Source organism: Leptonychotes weddellii, chromosome 8 (genome assembly GCF_054177405.1).
Source record: "Leptonychotes weddellii isolate Sample4059 chromosome 8, ASM5417740v2, whole genome shotgun sequence".
Taxonomy (NCBI): domain Eukaryota; kingdom Metazoa; phylum Chordata; class Mammalia; order Carnivora; family Phocidae; genus Leptonychotes; species Leptonychotes weddellii.
The window spans coordinates 51,909,530-51,925,549 of NC_138376.1; the positions used below are offsets into that span (position 1 = coordinate 51,909,530).

General features: G+C 35.3%; 1 protein-coding gene across 8 annotated transcripts in view; it reads left to right on the forward strand.

The window, feature by feature from the left end:
* FAM135A (family with sequence similarity 135 member A) overlaps positions 1-15,566 on the forward strand; it is a 101,801-nt gene extending 86,235 nt beyond the window's left edge. For 7 of the 8 annotated variants that reach the window (XM_031023965.2, XM_081828478.1, XM_081828480.1 and 4 more), the window contains 2 exons: positions 11,372-11,485; positions 14,152-15,566. In XM_031023965.2, the coding sequence (XP_030879825.2) occupies positions 11,372-11,485; positions 14,152-14,357 (320 nt within the window). In that variant the 3' untranslated portion in view covers positions 14,358-15,566. The remainder of the gene's footprint in view (positions 1-11,371; positions 11,486-14,151) is intronic. The other variant, XR_014147741.1, reaches the window with a different exon arrangement.
* Positions 15,567-16,020: the final 454 nt, after the last annotated feature.

Sequence of the window (16,020 nt, forward strand, 5' to 3'; positions counted from 1 at the left end):
TCTCACTCACTCCCTTATTCTCATTTGCGTTTTAGACTATTTAAGATCCCTACTCAGTTTCTTAAATTACCCTGTCCTTCATGGTTCCACTCCCTTCCTGATCCATCCCAGACTACCTGAATTATCACTTTTATCATTCATACATTATTACCCTATGTTTTTCCATCTTAGCCATCTAGCAACCTGTGTTACTGTTTCTTTCCCTGGCTTGTTGAGCTCTACCAGAATGGATCACACAGACATGCAGATCAATACCACTGTAGATCCATGGAGCTCCCTCCCATATAGTTAACTCTAATAGCTTCCTAACCATTCCCTAAAAGCTTTTCCATTTTTTTTTGTTTTGTTTTGTTTTTTTAAGATTTATTTAGCGAGTACAGGTGGGGGGAGGGTCAGAGGGAGAGAATCTCAAGCAGACCCCACTGAGGGCCAAGTCTGATGCAGGGCTTGATCTTACAACCCATGAGACCACATAACCTGAGCCAAAACCAAGAGTCAGACCTTAACTGACTGAGCCACACAGGTGCCCCAAAGCTTTTCCAGTTTTTTACATCTTTTCCTCAGACTTTAAACTACCCCTGCTACCTTCAATACCTTCACTTCTATAAATGACTTTGTTTCCTACTTTATCTATGAAAGTCAAGGCCATCAAATGAGAACTTTCCTACTTCCGTTCTTTTTTTTTTTTTTTAAAGATTTTATTTATTTATTTGAGAGAGAGAGAGAGCACAAGAGGGGGGAGCGGGAGAGGGAGAAGCAGACTCCCTGCTGAGCAGGTAGCCCGATGCGGGACTCGATCCCGGGACTCCAGGATCATGACCTGAGCCGAAGGCAGTCGCTTAACCAACTGAGCCACCCAGGCGCCCTCCTACTTCCGTTCTTTTTACCTATAAATATTAGCATACCTGTTCTTTCCTTCTAGTTCAGTAAAAGATGTATCTGTGGTCCAAAAATAATTTCCCTTTCTGTTTTGAAACTTATTCTTTCTGTCCTTAAACTCTCCCTTTTCAGTGGCTAATCCCTTAACATACAAAGTTTTTCCGTTTTCTCCCATCTTAAGTCATAATAAATACCTCCTTTGATCACTGATTCTATGTCTTTCTATTTCTCTCTCTTGTTTTTTTTTTTAAGATTTTAATTATTTATTTGACAGATAGAGACACAACGAGAGAGGGAACACAAGCAGGGGGAGTGGGAGAGGGAGAAGCAGGCTTCTCGGGGAGCAGGGAGCCTGATGCGGGGCTAGATCCCAGGACCCTGGGATCATGACCTGAGCCTAAGGCAAGATGCTTAACAATTGAGCCACCTGGGCGCCCCTCTATTTCTCTCTTTTTTATAAACAAATTGAGCCTCTTGAAAAATAAAAGCAGTTACTTTCACTACTTCCTCACCTTTATTTCACTCTTCAGTCCATTGTAATCTGATTTCTGTCCTCACCATTCTGTTTAAGCTTGCCATACCCAGTTATCGCTTTTCTTTCTTTTATTTGAATATGCTGCCATTTATAACTATTGAAAATACCCTTCTCTTGAAATACTTTCCTACCTCCCATTCTGTATCAGCCTTTCCTGGGTTTTCTTCCATGTTGGCTGTCTGCTTCCTACATGGATTCCTTTTCTCTCCTTGCCCCTTAAATAGAGGTGTTCTTGGGCTCCAGCTGCTGTCATCTCCTCTTCTAACTCTATACATTCTTCTTTGACAGCATCATTTCATATCCGTCTTCACCATTGGTAGCTCAAATATATATCTCTAGTTCAGTCCTCTAGGCTGTATTCTAGACTGATATGTCTAGCTGCCTACTAAGTACATTTACTTATATGGTTCATGGTTACCTCAAATGCAGTGTTTTCAGATACCTCATTTCCCTCAGGTTCATTTCTCTTGATTCCATCTCTACCACCAACTGCCCAGCCAAAAACTTAGAAGTTGTTTTTTAGACTCCTCTTCTCAATCTCCCCACACATCTGCTCAGTTACTAAGCCCTGAAACATTCAGTCTTCTTTTATAGCTAATGGAGTCTTTCTTTTCTTTGCCACTGCCTTAGGTCAACCATAGATTATTGCTGTGGTGTCCAAACTGGTTACTCTGCCTCCAGACTGGTTACTCTCCCCCATCTCATTTTCTCATTAGATAAAATTATCTTCTAAAAATTAAATCAGACCATATTGCTCCTGTTTGAAAATCTTTTCATGGTGCATTGTGGCTTTCAGGATGAGGTTGAAATTCCATGGCTTAGGGCATCAAATCCTTTATAATCTGGTTCCTGATTCTTTTACTAATTTCATTTTCTACTCTGCCCATGAACACATCCTTTGTTTTAGTCATGCCATACTTGTTTTATGCTTGCATTCACCCATACTTTTTCTGCCACCATTCCTCCCCATGTATTTACTCATCTTTTTAGAACCAATTCTCTCCATCTTCTAAAATTAAATACCACCTGCTATTAAAAGCTTTCCTGAGGCCCTCTCTGATTTAATGCTCCTCTACTCTCAGAGTACCCAGTAGATTGCCCAATATTTATGTTTATATCCCAGATCTTACACCTCCAAACTGACCTCATTAATGAATTCCAAACTTCATTTGCATGCTAGACATCTCTACTTACATATGAAACATATGTCTAAACCTGAACATACTGTCTTCTTTTACTAACTCTTCTTTCATCGTTTTTTAACAGTGCTCTGTCTTCTAAATTACTTAGAAATACCTCAGTGTCATCTTTGACACCCTCTTCTTTGCATCCTACGTCCCAAAATTGTTAATATTATAACTGAACTCTTATGGCATTATATATGAACCTCATTTGCCATACATTTAGTCATTCTTATGTACCTTAACCTCCTTTCCAATAATAGGGTCCATTTGTGACAACTCCCCACGTAAACACTCAGTATTTACTATAGTTCTTCCCCTTTGTAGGTGTTCAGTATAAACCCACTGCATCAATGAATAATCTTTTCAATACTATTTTCAGTGTCCAAAAGCAGGTCAATATTATATGGTAAGCCAAAAATCAAACCCATATATTTGGTGACTGATAGTTCCAAATTGGAAGTAACTTGAACTTGTAACTTAAGCCCTCGCCATTTAAATCTATTTTTTATCTTCATTCTCATCACCCATGTCCTCCATTCTGCTCTTGAAACATTTGATGTGAACACTGGATAGATTTACTAATTGAATAATGCCCACTTCACTTGAGTGCTGTTTAGCCTTTTCAGGATTCTGCCTTAAATGTTATTATTAACGTGAGAAAGAGATGTTGGAATGGTTATTTCGTGTATTGTCTGTTATTAGAATCAGTGAAAGAAAAGTTCTTTTATAGGTCAAGTTTTATGTTTTGTTTCTAAGAGTACAAAGCAACAATAAGTTACATACAGTGCACAGAAATATTTACTTGATTCATTAAACTACAAGATAGGCCTACAAATCTAATAGAGTGTATAGTTCACACGTGGGAAAAACTTAACTGACACTCACTAGAACTATTGTATTCTAGGTACATGAAATTTGTACCACTGTTGACAGGTTAGGAAATAAAGGAAAGGCAAAACTGAATATAAATGCTCCCTGGGGTCTGCATATTTATACTGTATTTTATGAAGTAAAATTAGCAATAAGAATAGTAGCAACATAAGAAAATAAAAACACTAAAGAAGGCATAACTAAAATTTTACTATAAAAATTCTATAATCCATGGCCTTCCCCATCTGAACAGGTATTTGGACTGCTGTTTCTAATTATTAATAGATGTGAGTAGATCTTTTGCACTTGATCTATTAAGGATTAGTTAAAACTTTTGCTTACAAGTTATTCATTCATTATTTGCCTTAGAATGCATGTCAAGACTTGTACCTTCCCTCCAGTTGTACCAGCCAAATAACTGTTTAAGAGCCAAACTTTAAGTCACAAATAGATATTAGTCTTAGCTGAAAAACTGAGTAGGATACTTAATCTAAATAGACTTCAGTTTCTTCATTGGTAAAATGGGAATAATAGTATCTTCCTCACAAGACTATTAAAGGATTAAATGAGACAATGCATGTGAAATGATTACCGTTCCGAATAGCACAAAATTCAATAAATGTTAGATGGTAAAAATAGCTCTAAATGAAGAGATGCCGGAACCAAAATGATATTAGTATTATGGATTATAGAAATTTGCTGTCACATTACCATCACAAATCTGTTGTGGGAAATTTTTGTGCAGAACTATTAAGAATTAGCTCATCTAAATGTCAGCATTACTGGCTATAAAAAGTTACTCAAATGACTTATTCAAATTATATTTATGTTTTAAGATTTCTACTTGTACCCAAATAGGAGTCTATTAATATACATCTGAATTGAATTAACATGAAAGAATACTATTTTCTAATAATCTTGAGCAATGTATTAGATAATACTAAAGTATAAGAATAAATAATAGCCAACACATATATGGCACTTCCTATATTCCAAGTACTATCTAAGCATGTTATACATATTAGTTTATTTAATCTTATTAAGAATATTATTGCCCCATATTGCAGGTTAGGACACTGAAACATAGAGAAGTTGAGTAACTTGTCTCAAGTCATAAAGCTCGTAAGCAATCATGCATATTCCAGTTATGTCATGTTTAGCCATAAATGCACATTTTCAGGAATTTTAGGAGCTGTTTCTAATTGCAGTTTTAAATATCAACAAATATTCATTAATTGATTTTTAAATTATCAGAGGTGGAGCAATTCTCTACTGAGCTGTGTTTTTCCCCAACTTTTTTTTTGTCTTTTGAGGGATTTTTGGTCATCTAGAAAATTGTGAGAAATGAGTGGTCAATTCCTACACCTGTATATATTCGTGTGTGTGTGTGTGTATACACATATATATCATTATATAATAATATCTAAATATATAATAATTTATAATTTTAATGCTGTAGTTATTTATTTACTAAGTAAATATATTTGGATTCACATCAGAAAGATAAGTAAAACAGGAAAACATAAAGCAGTGTTTACTTAACCGATAGGCTAGCTCAGGTGTTTTTATTTTTTTAAAGATTTTATTTATTTATTTGAGAGAGGGAGCACAAGTGGGGATGGGGAGTTGCAGGGAGAGAGAGAGGGAGAAGCAGACTCCCTGCTGAGCAGGAAGCTCAATCCCAGGACCCCCAGATCATGACCTGAGCTGAAGGCAGCTGCTTAACCGACTGAGCCACCCAGGTGCCCCTCTCAGGTTATTTTTAAATAATCAAAAACCCTAGGGCGCCTGGGTGGCTCAGTTGGTTAAGCGACTGCCCTCGGCTCAGGTCATGATCCTGGAGTCCCTGGATCGAGTCCCGCATCGGGCTCCCTGCTCGGCAGGGAGTCTGCTTCTCCCTCAGACCCTCCCCCCTCTCATGTGCTCTCTTTCTCATTCTCTCTCTCAAATAAATAAATAAAATCTTTAAAAAAAAAAAAAATCAAAAACCCTAGTGATGGTTTCTCTTTTATATTTTACTCTATCTATTTTTAAAAATACTTTCTATAATTTACTTTTATATTTTACTGATAAAGCTATGAAGTCTCAGACGTCCTTGTCCAATTATTGCTTCTGTTTCTTCTGAACAGCCAATTTCCTGTTATTTTGGGAAAGCCTAAAATAACCTATCTGAAGCAAACTCCAACCTTCTACTATTTTCCTTTTTTTATTTAAGCAAAGCCCCACCCCGTGGGTCCTCCTTAGAGGTAACTTTTCAACCTAGAATTAGCCACTTCAAGGGCTGAATGAAGTGCTAACCCAAAGGCCTTCTTCTCTGCAATGTATCATTAGTTAGTAGCTTTCCTTAATTAAAAGGTATTTATTATTTTAAAATTAAAGAAGCATTTAAAAGCATAAAATAATTTATGATTTCTAAAGCAATTGAGAAATGTTATATTTTTGTAAAAATCATATATTTATTAAGTGTGTATTGCCTTTTTTGTTTGATGAACACAAAAGATCTAGTAAAGTGTTAAGGAAATGTTACTTTTAAGAGGAACTTACCTATTTTGATTAAGGTGTTACAATTATAAACATTCATTAAATTTTTATAACAACTTTTGACCAAAAAACCTTATTGTATTCTACAAATTACACAGTATAGTTATGGCATACTAGTGTCTCAGCATTGAATATCAAAAGAAAGAAAAAAGATGAAGGAACTAGAACAATGTAGAAGGTAAAATGTATATTATATATAGATTTGGTGACACCAGCGGTGAAGTAGTCAAGATTACATAAAGAGAAGGATCATGGGCATTCTTGCATTCTATAATGAGGGCTCAAAAATAGCCAAATGAGAATCTATTCATTGTTGGAATTGCAGAAACAAAATATCCTTATTTTAAGATTTTCTCCAAAACATCGGCTTAACATCTCTTTACCAGCTATTGAGTTCTGACTAAGAAAATATAATAATTAAAGAAATCTCCTGCTGTGCTACTATGGCACAAGATAATCTTTTCTACCAGCAGATTACAGAGGTGTTTAATCGTAGGTAACAATTGATTTGTAAGTTACATTTGTATTTTGTTTTTGAAAGTGTAGGAAAGAATCCGCATCATCTAAGATTTTGGGAAGTAAATTCTTTCAAATGTATCTAAAATCAATGAGTAGGGGCGCCTGGGTGTCTCAGTAGTTAAGCGTCTGCCTTCAGCTCAGGTCATGGTCCCAGGGTCCTGGGATCGAGCCCCGCATCGGGCTCCCTGCTCAGCGGGAAGCCTGCTTCTCCCTCTCCCACTCCCCCTGCTTGTGTTCCCTCTCTCGCTATGTCTCTCTCTGTCAAATAAATAAAATCTTTTAAAAAATAAATAAAATAAAATAAATGAGTAAAAATAAGAATAGTCTAATATTCCTTAGTATGACAAGCACAGGGTTTTCTTTACTTCAGCACTACTGACGTTTTGGGCTGGATAATTTCTTGTCATCAGGGGTTGTCTTGTGCATTGTAAGATATTTAGTAGCATCCCTAGCCTCTACCCACTAAATGCCAGTAGCACACACCCCTCTCCATGCCTTCATCCCCCCCATATCCCCTGGTTGTGACAACAAAAATGTCTTCAGACACTGCTCAATGTCCTTTAAGGTGCAAAGCCACCAGTTTAGAACTACTGCTTGAGCCAATTCCAGAGAGTAAACAGAAAATGAGTCAATATGAATTGCTTTAAAACTCATTAAAATTTTTAGGAAAAAAATGTGTTGCCAGAAGTATCAGGAAGACTAAAATAATGGAGATGAAAGTTACCATACCATTACAATGTTCAGACATAAATCACGTAATACAGTCCAGAAAAATATTGAAGATTTACTTTAATCTTTTTCTTGGTACCTGAAAAGTAACTAATATATTCAGAAATTTTTTAGCTAAACTATCTCATTCTATAAATGGGGAACTGTTGTTTTCCCAAGTTAGAGGTAACTTTTCAACCTAGAATTAGCTACTTCAAGGGCTGAATGAAGTGCTAACCCAAAGGCCAGTTAACTAGGTCATCTTTGAGCAGGTAGAATCAGTGTAGGTGCAGGGAAGATGAACCTAGAATATAAGAGTCCCAGTAAAGACTTCAGACACTTTCATTTGCTAGACTTCAGTATAGATGAAGTACTTTTGTAATTCCCACCAGCATTGCAACCCTGGGGCTACCATGTTTCACTTTGAGTTTCTGCCCTCTCTAGCCAACACTGCTTGACAGGAATTAAAACCAAAAGATTCAAAAAGAGTCATAGTCTATTTAACTAACTTGGTTCTTGGCTAATACAAAAAGCAAACTTTCCATGCAGAAGCACAATATTAGAATTAATACCTCGCTGTTGAAAAACTGTTACTAAAATTAGACTACTAAATTTAAAATGTATTTTTAAAGTATTACTGTCTTAGAAGTCAAATTTAGAAATGACAATATAGTATATATCAGTGTCAAGATCTTTGATTTTATTTTTTTCATCATCATGGAATCTGAGAATTAAAGGTTTTCTTTTTTTTTTTTTTAATATTTTATTAATTTGACAGACAGAGACACAGCAAGAGAGGGAACACAAGCAGGGGGAGTGGGAGAGGGAGAAGCAGGCTCCAGGCCGAGCAGAGAGCCCGATGGGGGGCTCGATCCCAGGACCCTGAGATCATGACCTGAGCCGAAGGCAGACACTTAACAGCTGAGCCACCCAGGCGCCCCGAATTAAAGGTTTTGTTAGAAATCCCCTCATCTAATCTTTATTGATTTTGCCTATTTCCATTCCACCGAGCTGCCTGAACCTGCAGAGACACAGACACTTCCCTCAAGGAGCTCAGTCTGAAGCAGTGATTCTCAGCCTGAGTGTCCTTTCCTTGTAGAAGCATATCAGAATCTCTGCAAGGAGCTATTATTTTGAAAAACATATTTATTATAATTTTTTAACATAATGCTTGTTATTCTTACAATATATACTATAGAAGTAAAGCAGTGCCAAGATATGGGGTGGTCATTGCAAAGGAGTATAAAGTCCAAGAACAGGTTCATTGATTAATTTTTTTTAATAAGAGGTATTACAGTGTTTTGCATATTAATAAGAATGATTCATACAAATGAGAAAATTGATAATACAAGAGAGGTACGGGGCAGCCACTAGAGTCATATCCTTAACGAGGCAGGAGGGAATGGCACTAGCATTCTAGTGAAAGGGCTGGCCTAGGGTGAGAACATGGACGGCTCATCCATAGAAGAGCAAAGGCAGAACATGAGGCTATAGTATGGTAGGTTGGTTTGGTAAGGTGGGAGTATATGGAAGTTCTTTTCTGATTCTTCTATATTCTCAGTAAAATAGGAAGCAAGGTCATAAGGTCAGAGTGAAGAGGGGATAGAAGATGCTGGCGGTTTGAGGAAAAATAGTCTTTTAGGAAAGTACAAAAATGAATGTTGCCTAGCAAGGCTGCCACAGGGTGTGCACTGCACAGCTCCAAGGAGTGTTATTCATGTAGACTGTAATATGAATGGTGCCCCTAGAGTTGTGCAGTATGATAGCTCTGTATGGAGAACACAAATATACATCTTTCAGATAAATGAAAAAGCCAACCGTGCTGTTAACATAATCTGGTTTCATGCAGCTTGGAATAAAATTTCAGTAAACAGCATCATACTTAGATTCAAACAGCACAGTACCAGGGCACCTGGGTGGCTCAGTCGGTTGATCTCGGGGTCCTGGGATCCAGCCAGTGTTGGGCTTCCCCATTCAGTGGGGAGTCTGCTTCTCCCTCTCCCTCTCCTTCTGCCCCTTCCCCTGCTCCTGCTCTCTCTGTCTGTCAAATAAATAAATAAATAAAATCTTAAAAAAAAAAAAAGCATAGTACCTAGAACAACTTGGGTCAGAGTAAAGATGATGTACTGTAGGACAGAGGTTTTCACATTTTTAGCTTGTTTACCACTTAAAAGAATTTTGAAAAAGTATGTACCCCTTGTATAATTTAGGGTGACACCTAAAAATATTTTCTATAATTTTAAAGAGTGGCAAAGGATATATTTTCTGGCATATCAGGTAGTACATATTTGCTGAAATTATATTTTCATAAAAATATAAAAACAATTTGATGTAGGAACGACAACTTTAGGGTTTGAAGCCGACGGCCAAGAAAGAATTCTTGAGACGTCTTTGGTGCAACAAGATGATTTTATTAAAGCATCAGGACAGGACCCATGGGCAGAAAGAGCTACAATGGGGTCGTGAGGACTGGCCCGTTATAAACTTTCCAGTTGGGAGGGAGTTAGGGAGTAGTGTAAGTCTCTAAGGAATTTTGGGAGCAAGGTTTCCAGGACCTTGAGGGGAATAGTTATTGTTGGGAAAAGGTCATGTATTACCATCTAATAAAACCTTAGTCATGAGACCCTTTAGATGTATACTGGTGGCTATATGCTTGGGGGGTTTAGAGAGAAAGAAATTTTTATACATTAAAGTAGACTTACAGGATCCTGGGGGTAGGGCTAGGATTGCCTTTTGCCCTTAGCAGAGTATTAACATTGAGGCAGTTGAGTCCCTAGAACAATGTCACTCTGCCTGTTTCAAGAACTTGTCAATGGGCTGTACACAGTAAGGAAATGTAATAATTTTTCTTCTGCCTTTGTTTCCCACATCACAACTCATTCAGTTGGAGTTACAGATTTAGGTCATTCAATTTATAGAAAATGTGTGACATAAAATCTAATTGGCAAAGCTGATTTTTATTGTCAACAGTCAAAGCAAACTTTTTGTCAGAAAATGTTAGATTTCATTCATATTTTGCTTCATTCCCCCAGAGACCTTTACAGCTGAAGCCATACACCATAATAAGATCTGAAATAGATTGGAGAAATACCTTTCTCTAATAAAGTGAGAGGACAAGTCATTTTTAGGAGAGCACTCATACAGAAGTTGGGATCTAGAATTCAATTCCCTTAAAGCTATACATGTCCATCCTCACCATCTAGAGTTTTTTTTTAATTGAAGTATAATTAACATACAGTGTTGTATTAGTTTCAAGTATGGAAAGTCTTAAATTACCCCTGAGGGTGAATGTGTACCAGTAAGACCTCTGCTCTAGGACACATACATGATTCCCAGAGTAGCACTAATGTTACATTGGTGTTAAATGATGCCAAAAGTAGAATTAATTTGTCACAAGAAATGTGAGAATGAAGGGGGAAAATCAATTTTTCTTAATATTCTTCTAAAATATTTTAAATATTTTTGCATAATTGTATATTATAGACATTTGATCATTCCACTTGTATCCTTAGAATTTTATATATCCAAATTGCCACAAAGTATTATCTTCTCATTGCGAAAAAGGGAGGATAACCTTATATTTGACATAGAGGGTATAAACAGTCTCACCTGCCTGTTTGTGGGTCTAGGATCTCTCATTAGGATCCTAAGTTCCAAGAGAGAAAGGGGCATCTAAAAAGGCTTCCTATATTCTGGATCCACAGTAGTCCCCACAATTGGCCTGTCTCTAAGACAGAATCTGAATTTCAGTAGGCAAAAAGTATCAAAATTTGATAGTATCAATAAATAAAGTATCAATAAATAAAGATTTGTTTATTTATTTGAGAGGGAGAGAGAGCATGAGTGGGAGGAGGGACAGAAGGAGAGGGAGAAGCAGGCTCCCTGCTGAGCAGGGGGGCGGGAGGTGCAGCTCCTTCCCCGGACCCTGAGATCATGACCTGAGCCAAAGTCAGATGCTTATCAGACTGAGCCCACCAGGTGCCCTTATAAATAAATAAAATCTTTTTTTAAAAAGCCATAAACTTAATAGTACTGAGGAAAGAAAAATTTCCGGTGACTTAATATACTAATTAAGTTATTTTAAATCTGGTTAATTAATCTGGTTGCATTATAATTCAGTATTTTTTCTTCATAGGGCTTCATTATTTCAAAAATGTTGTGCTAGTGGGATCTCTACAGGATCGCTATGTTCCTTATCACTCTGCCCGCATTGAAATGTGTAAAACAGCTTTAAAGGACAAACAGTCAGGTAACTAAGTAAATTAGAAGTATTTCAACTCCATTTGTTTCTCTGACAATGCATCGCATTGTGATTTGTGTTTGTATTTCACCAATTACAAATGAAGTTAAAACTTTTTTCATATGTTAATTGATCACTTTTATTATTCTTTGAAATGCCTGCTTATGACTTTGAATCATTATTTTATATGGAATTTTTTATCTATTTCTCAGTAAAATCTGTATATATTAAGAAACAAATAGTACATTATATGTTAAAAAAACAAAAAAGAAGATAGCAGGAAGGGAAAAATGAAGGGGGGGAAATCGGAGCGGGAGATGAACCATGAGACTATGGACTCTGAGAAACAAACTGAGGGTTCTAGAGGGGAGGGGGGTGGGGGGATGCGTTAGCCTGGTGATGGGTATTAAAGAGGGCACGTATTGAATGGAGCACTGGGTATTATATGCAAACAATGAATCATGGAACACTACATCAAAAACTAATGATGTAATGTATGGTGATTAACATAACATAATAAAATTAAAAAAAAAATATTTCAAACAGTTGTAACTACACATGAGCTTTTTCCCAAATTTTTCTTGTAGTCACTTTCTCTCTTCTTTTTCTCATCTTCCTTTTTTCTTTCTTTTCCACCCACAGATACTAACAGCTATCCTTCCTCTCTTTCTCTTCCTTTCTTTTTTCCTGCCATGTGAGATGTTTTTGCCAATAAAAATAGTCATTCTTATGAAAAAGTTCTTTTTTCTAATTATAAATGCTCTCCATTTGCTGCCTCAAAAGTAATCTATAATTTGACTTCTCTGGATTATTGGGATTGGTGATTATGGTAATGATCATGCTGCATGTTCTGCACTACCTTGCGTTTAGTCAAAGATGGCAGCAAAGACTTACCTCACTTCAATAAAGTAATAATTTTATATATTTATTCTTTTGCTACTTTTGAATAACAAAAGAAATTTAAATCATAGCTATTTAGAGCCAGAAGGAGACTTGGCTTATTTTATAAGTGACGCCCAGAGATGCTAAGTGGCTGATCTAAAGTCACTGGTGATTAATTAATTACAGGCTTAGGGCAAGAACTTGGGTGTCCTACCTCCCCGTATTTGCTCAGTTCCTTTTTTGGAATGAGGCTGATTTTTTAAACAAACTCTTAATCCTTTGCTTTTTTCCACATTTTAACAGTGAACAGCCTCTTTAGGCAGGGAATTCTCTTATACACATTTGTATTGGCATTGCCTAGCATGATGCCTGGCACATAGTAGGTACTCTCTTCATTTAACAAGTATCTTTTTTTTTTTTTAGCATTTTGTGACATTAGAATAATCTTTTTTTCCCCTTAACTTCTGTTCTAGCAAGGGACTTAAGGAAAAATTCAGAAGAGATTTAAACTTTAGATGGGTCACAGAAACTAGAGAAATGTGCTTTGTTTTAACAGAGATTCTGTGCCAGTGGGGGACAGGGGGAATCTAATAAAGACAGGTTTGGACTTCTTCCTATGTAAAAATATTTTTCAAATAGCATGGAACTGGAGATCCAGCTTGACTCACAGCGAAAACTAAGAGAAGGAGGTGGGAGTAAAAAGTTTTCTATGAATCTGTGTGATGTTAATCTCTCAAATACCTGTCTCTTCTTTCTCTGAATGTACTTCTACATACTTTTCCCTTCTCATGATTCCTCAGGGATAAACCCTGCCTCTCCTCAGAAATTTGATACTTTGCTCCCTAAAATTCACAGGTCCATGGATATGTGTTAGCACTCATCTATAGTAATATTAGTAATGCATAAGCATGAAAAACTGTCTTGCCCCTTGTACGGCAGTTTGTGCCTTTACGTATATCTAACCTTCATCTTTTATACTCTGAATGACCTCAATAAATTCATTGTAAGAATTAGCCAAAAAGAGGGAGAGAGAAGCACAATTTTGGAATTAAAAGCAGAACCAAGCATTAAATAAACCCCTAGACCAAAAAAAGGATCCTGTCTGATCTTTGAGTCAAACTCACATTGTTCTCCTGACTGTAGGAGGTTGCTGTTTTTTTCTCAGAATAATGTGGAAATATGTGGAATAATGTTGAATGCCACAGAAATATTTTTAAAGTACTTGCTAGAGGTTTAAGTTTTAAAAGTTATAAAAGGCAAAATGTCTTTTTTTTTTTTTTAGTAGACACACAATGTTATATTAGTTTCAGGTGTGCAAGATAGTGATTCAGCTTTTCTGTACATTATGCTGTGCTCATCACAAGTGTAGTTACCATCTATCACCATACAACACTGTTACATACAGTATCACTGATCATTCCATATACTGTGTAAAAGGCAAAATGTCTTAGCATGGCTACCTTATTTTCATAATGATTTAACAAATCATAAGTGACTTAATGTTGAATAAAACTATTTGCTCTGTTATATCCATTGCTTTGAATTAAAAGTATCAAATTGGTAAGAATTTACAATGAATTTATTTTTACTTGGCCAGATAATGTGGTTATTTATATTTTTTATAAAACAGTCTCAAAAATGATAGTCCAAGAAAAGAAAACCTTTTAACAGACATTCTTCTGCTTTAAATAGAAATAATATAACTGAATTTCATTAATTATATAAAAGTTGGCATAGAATTTTTTTCAGTTATTCATGTAAACTAATTTTCCTGTTTTCTATTTGTTCCATAGGGCAGATCTATTCAGAAATGATCCACAACTTGCTTCGCCCAGTTCTGCAGAGCAAGGACTGTAATTTGGTTCGATATAATGTCATCAATGCATTGCCCAATACAGCTGATTCACTCATTGGGAGAGCTGCACATATAGCTGTTCTTGATTCAGAAATATTTTTAGAGAAATTCTTTCTGGTTGCTGCCCTCAAATATTTCCAATAGGATAAAAACATTGTTAGAGACTTGATAATTACCTCATTCAACAATGATTCAAATAATGTATTATATTAAACTGTAGATGCTGATAAGTTCTAAGAAATATTTATACCTTTTTATATGGAAGATAATTTATATCATCCATGTTTAGAGCTTTTTAAACATCAACTTTACTTTCTAGGTAATGTGGCTGTGCAATATTTTTTTAATTTTATCTTTTTACTTTTCTATTACTTTTTCATATATTTTGCTACATAAGTATTTCAGTGAAACTTTAAGCCCGTATGTATATCTGATTGTTTATTATTGGCTTACCACAATCCTTACATCAGACACATCATATTAGAGGCCATTTATGGGGAGAATAGCATGAGATTTTAAATTTTCTAGTATTGGGGTATTATTTAGTTAATTATAAATTTTACTTTTAACATTTTACTATGTTTTAACTGGAAATAAAATTATGGCTGCTAAAGTATATTTTTTGAAATCAACTCTAGCCCTGTCAAACCAGGTAGTTCATATATGACAATGTTATAAAAGTTTTCTATAAAAGTCATTATTACTGTTGCTATTAAACATATGTCATGCCTATTAAAATATATTTTCTATGGCGATTTCAACATTATTTCTCATATTGACTTTTATTACTGGAACTTTTTCATGTTCATGTTAGCAGCATCTAGAAATTTTTGAATGTTTGAATGCCCTCTGCTTTGATTTGGTTGGAATTTTGCTACATTTGGTAGTGTTGCTTGAATTTTCTGACTACATTTCTTCAACTTTTTTCATGGACTTTTCTTGTATGTACATAATAATTAAGTGTTGAAATTTATGAAATACTTTTATGAATTTAGATAATTTTTAAATATTGTCAAAATTTGTTGAACTAAAAAGTAATGTAAATAAAATAATTCATGTTAAAAATGGAACTAAATAATTAAATGTTTGGTGATAGAGATGCAAATGTTTTTGATATATGGAGATATTAAGTCTTTGACTTTACTAAAGGTGCTGAACAGCATTAAATTCACTATTTTCCTTTCCTGTTTTACTTGTGAAAATAACAATGCACTAAGGGTGGAGAGGTCTGTTTGCATTCGCCAACTGTGATGGAAAGGGGTTTTTGTAAGTATGTGTTGTATAATTGATGCATGTTTTATTTTTAGCATTGTGTTATTGCCTCTGATGTTAATAAATGAACAAATGACTATCTGGAGGAACAGCTAAAACACTTGCTTATTTTCAGAATACTAGGGGTATATTTTTATTTATAATTGGATAGACTATGTTAATTAATTGTATAGAACAGCATGATTATATAACTTAGAGCCTTTGTATTTTTATAATTTATGTCCTTTGCATATATTAAGTAGTTAAAAGATATTTCATTGGCTTTCCATAATTCTTTACTTTGTAAAAGTATTTGAAAATTCAATGAATTGACTAAGCAATAATATACCAAGTGCATTATAACCGGAAAATATAAATATATGCATTCACCACCACATATTTTTGCCACACACATTTTTCATCTTCACAGACCTTGGCCCTGAGTTTGAAATATGCTTATTCTAAGTTTGAATAGTCTTCCAGGTTTATCAAAGGATTCATTCTTACTCATAATCATATAATTGTATTTGAGGGTAAATTGTTCTTATGATCATAG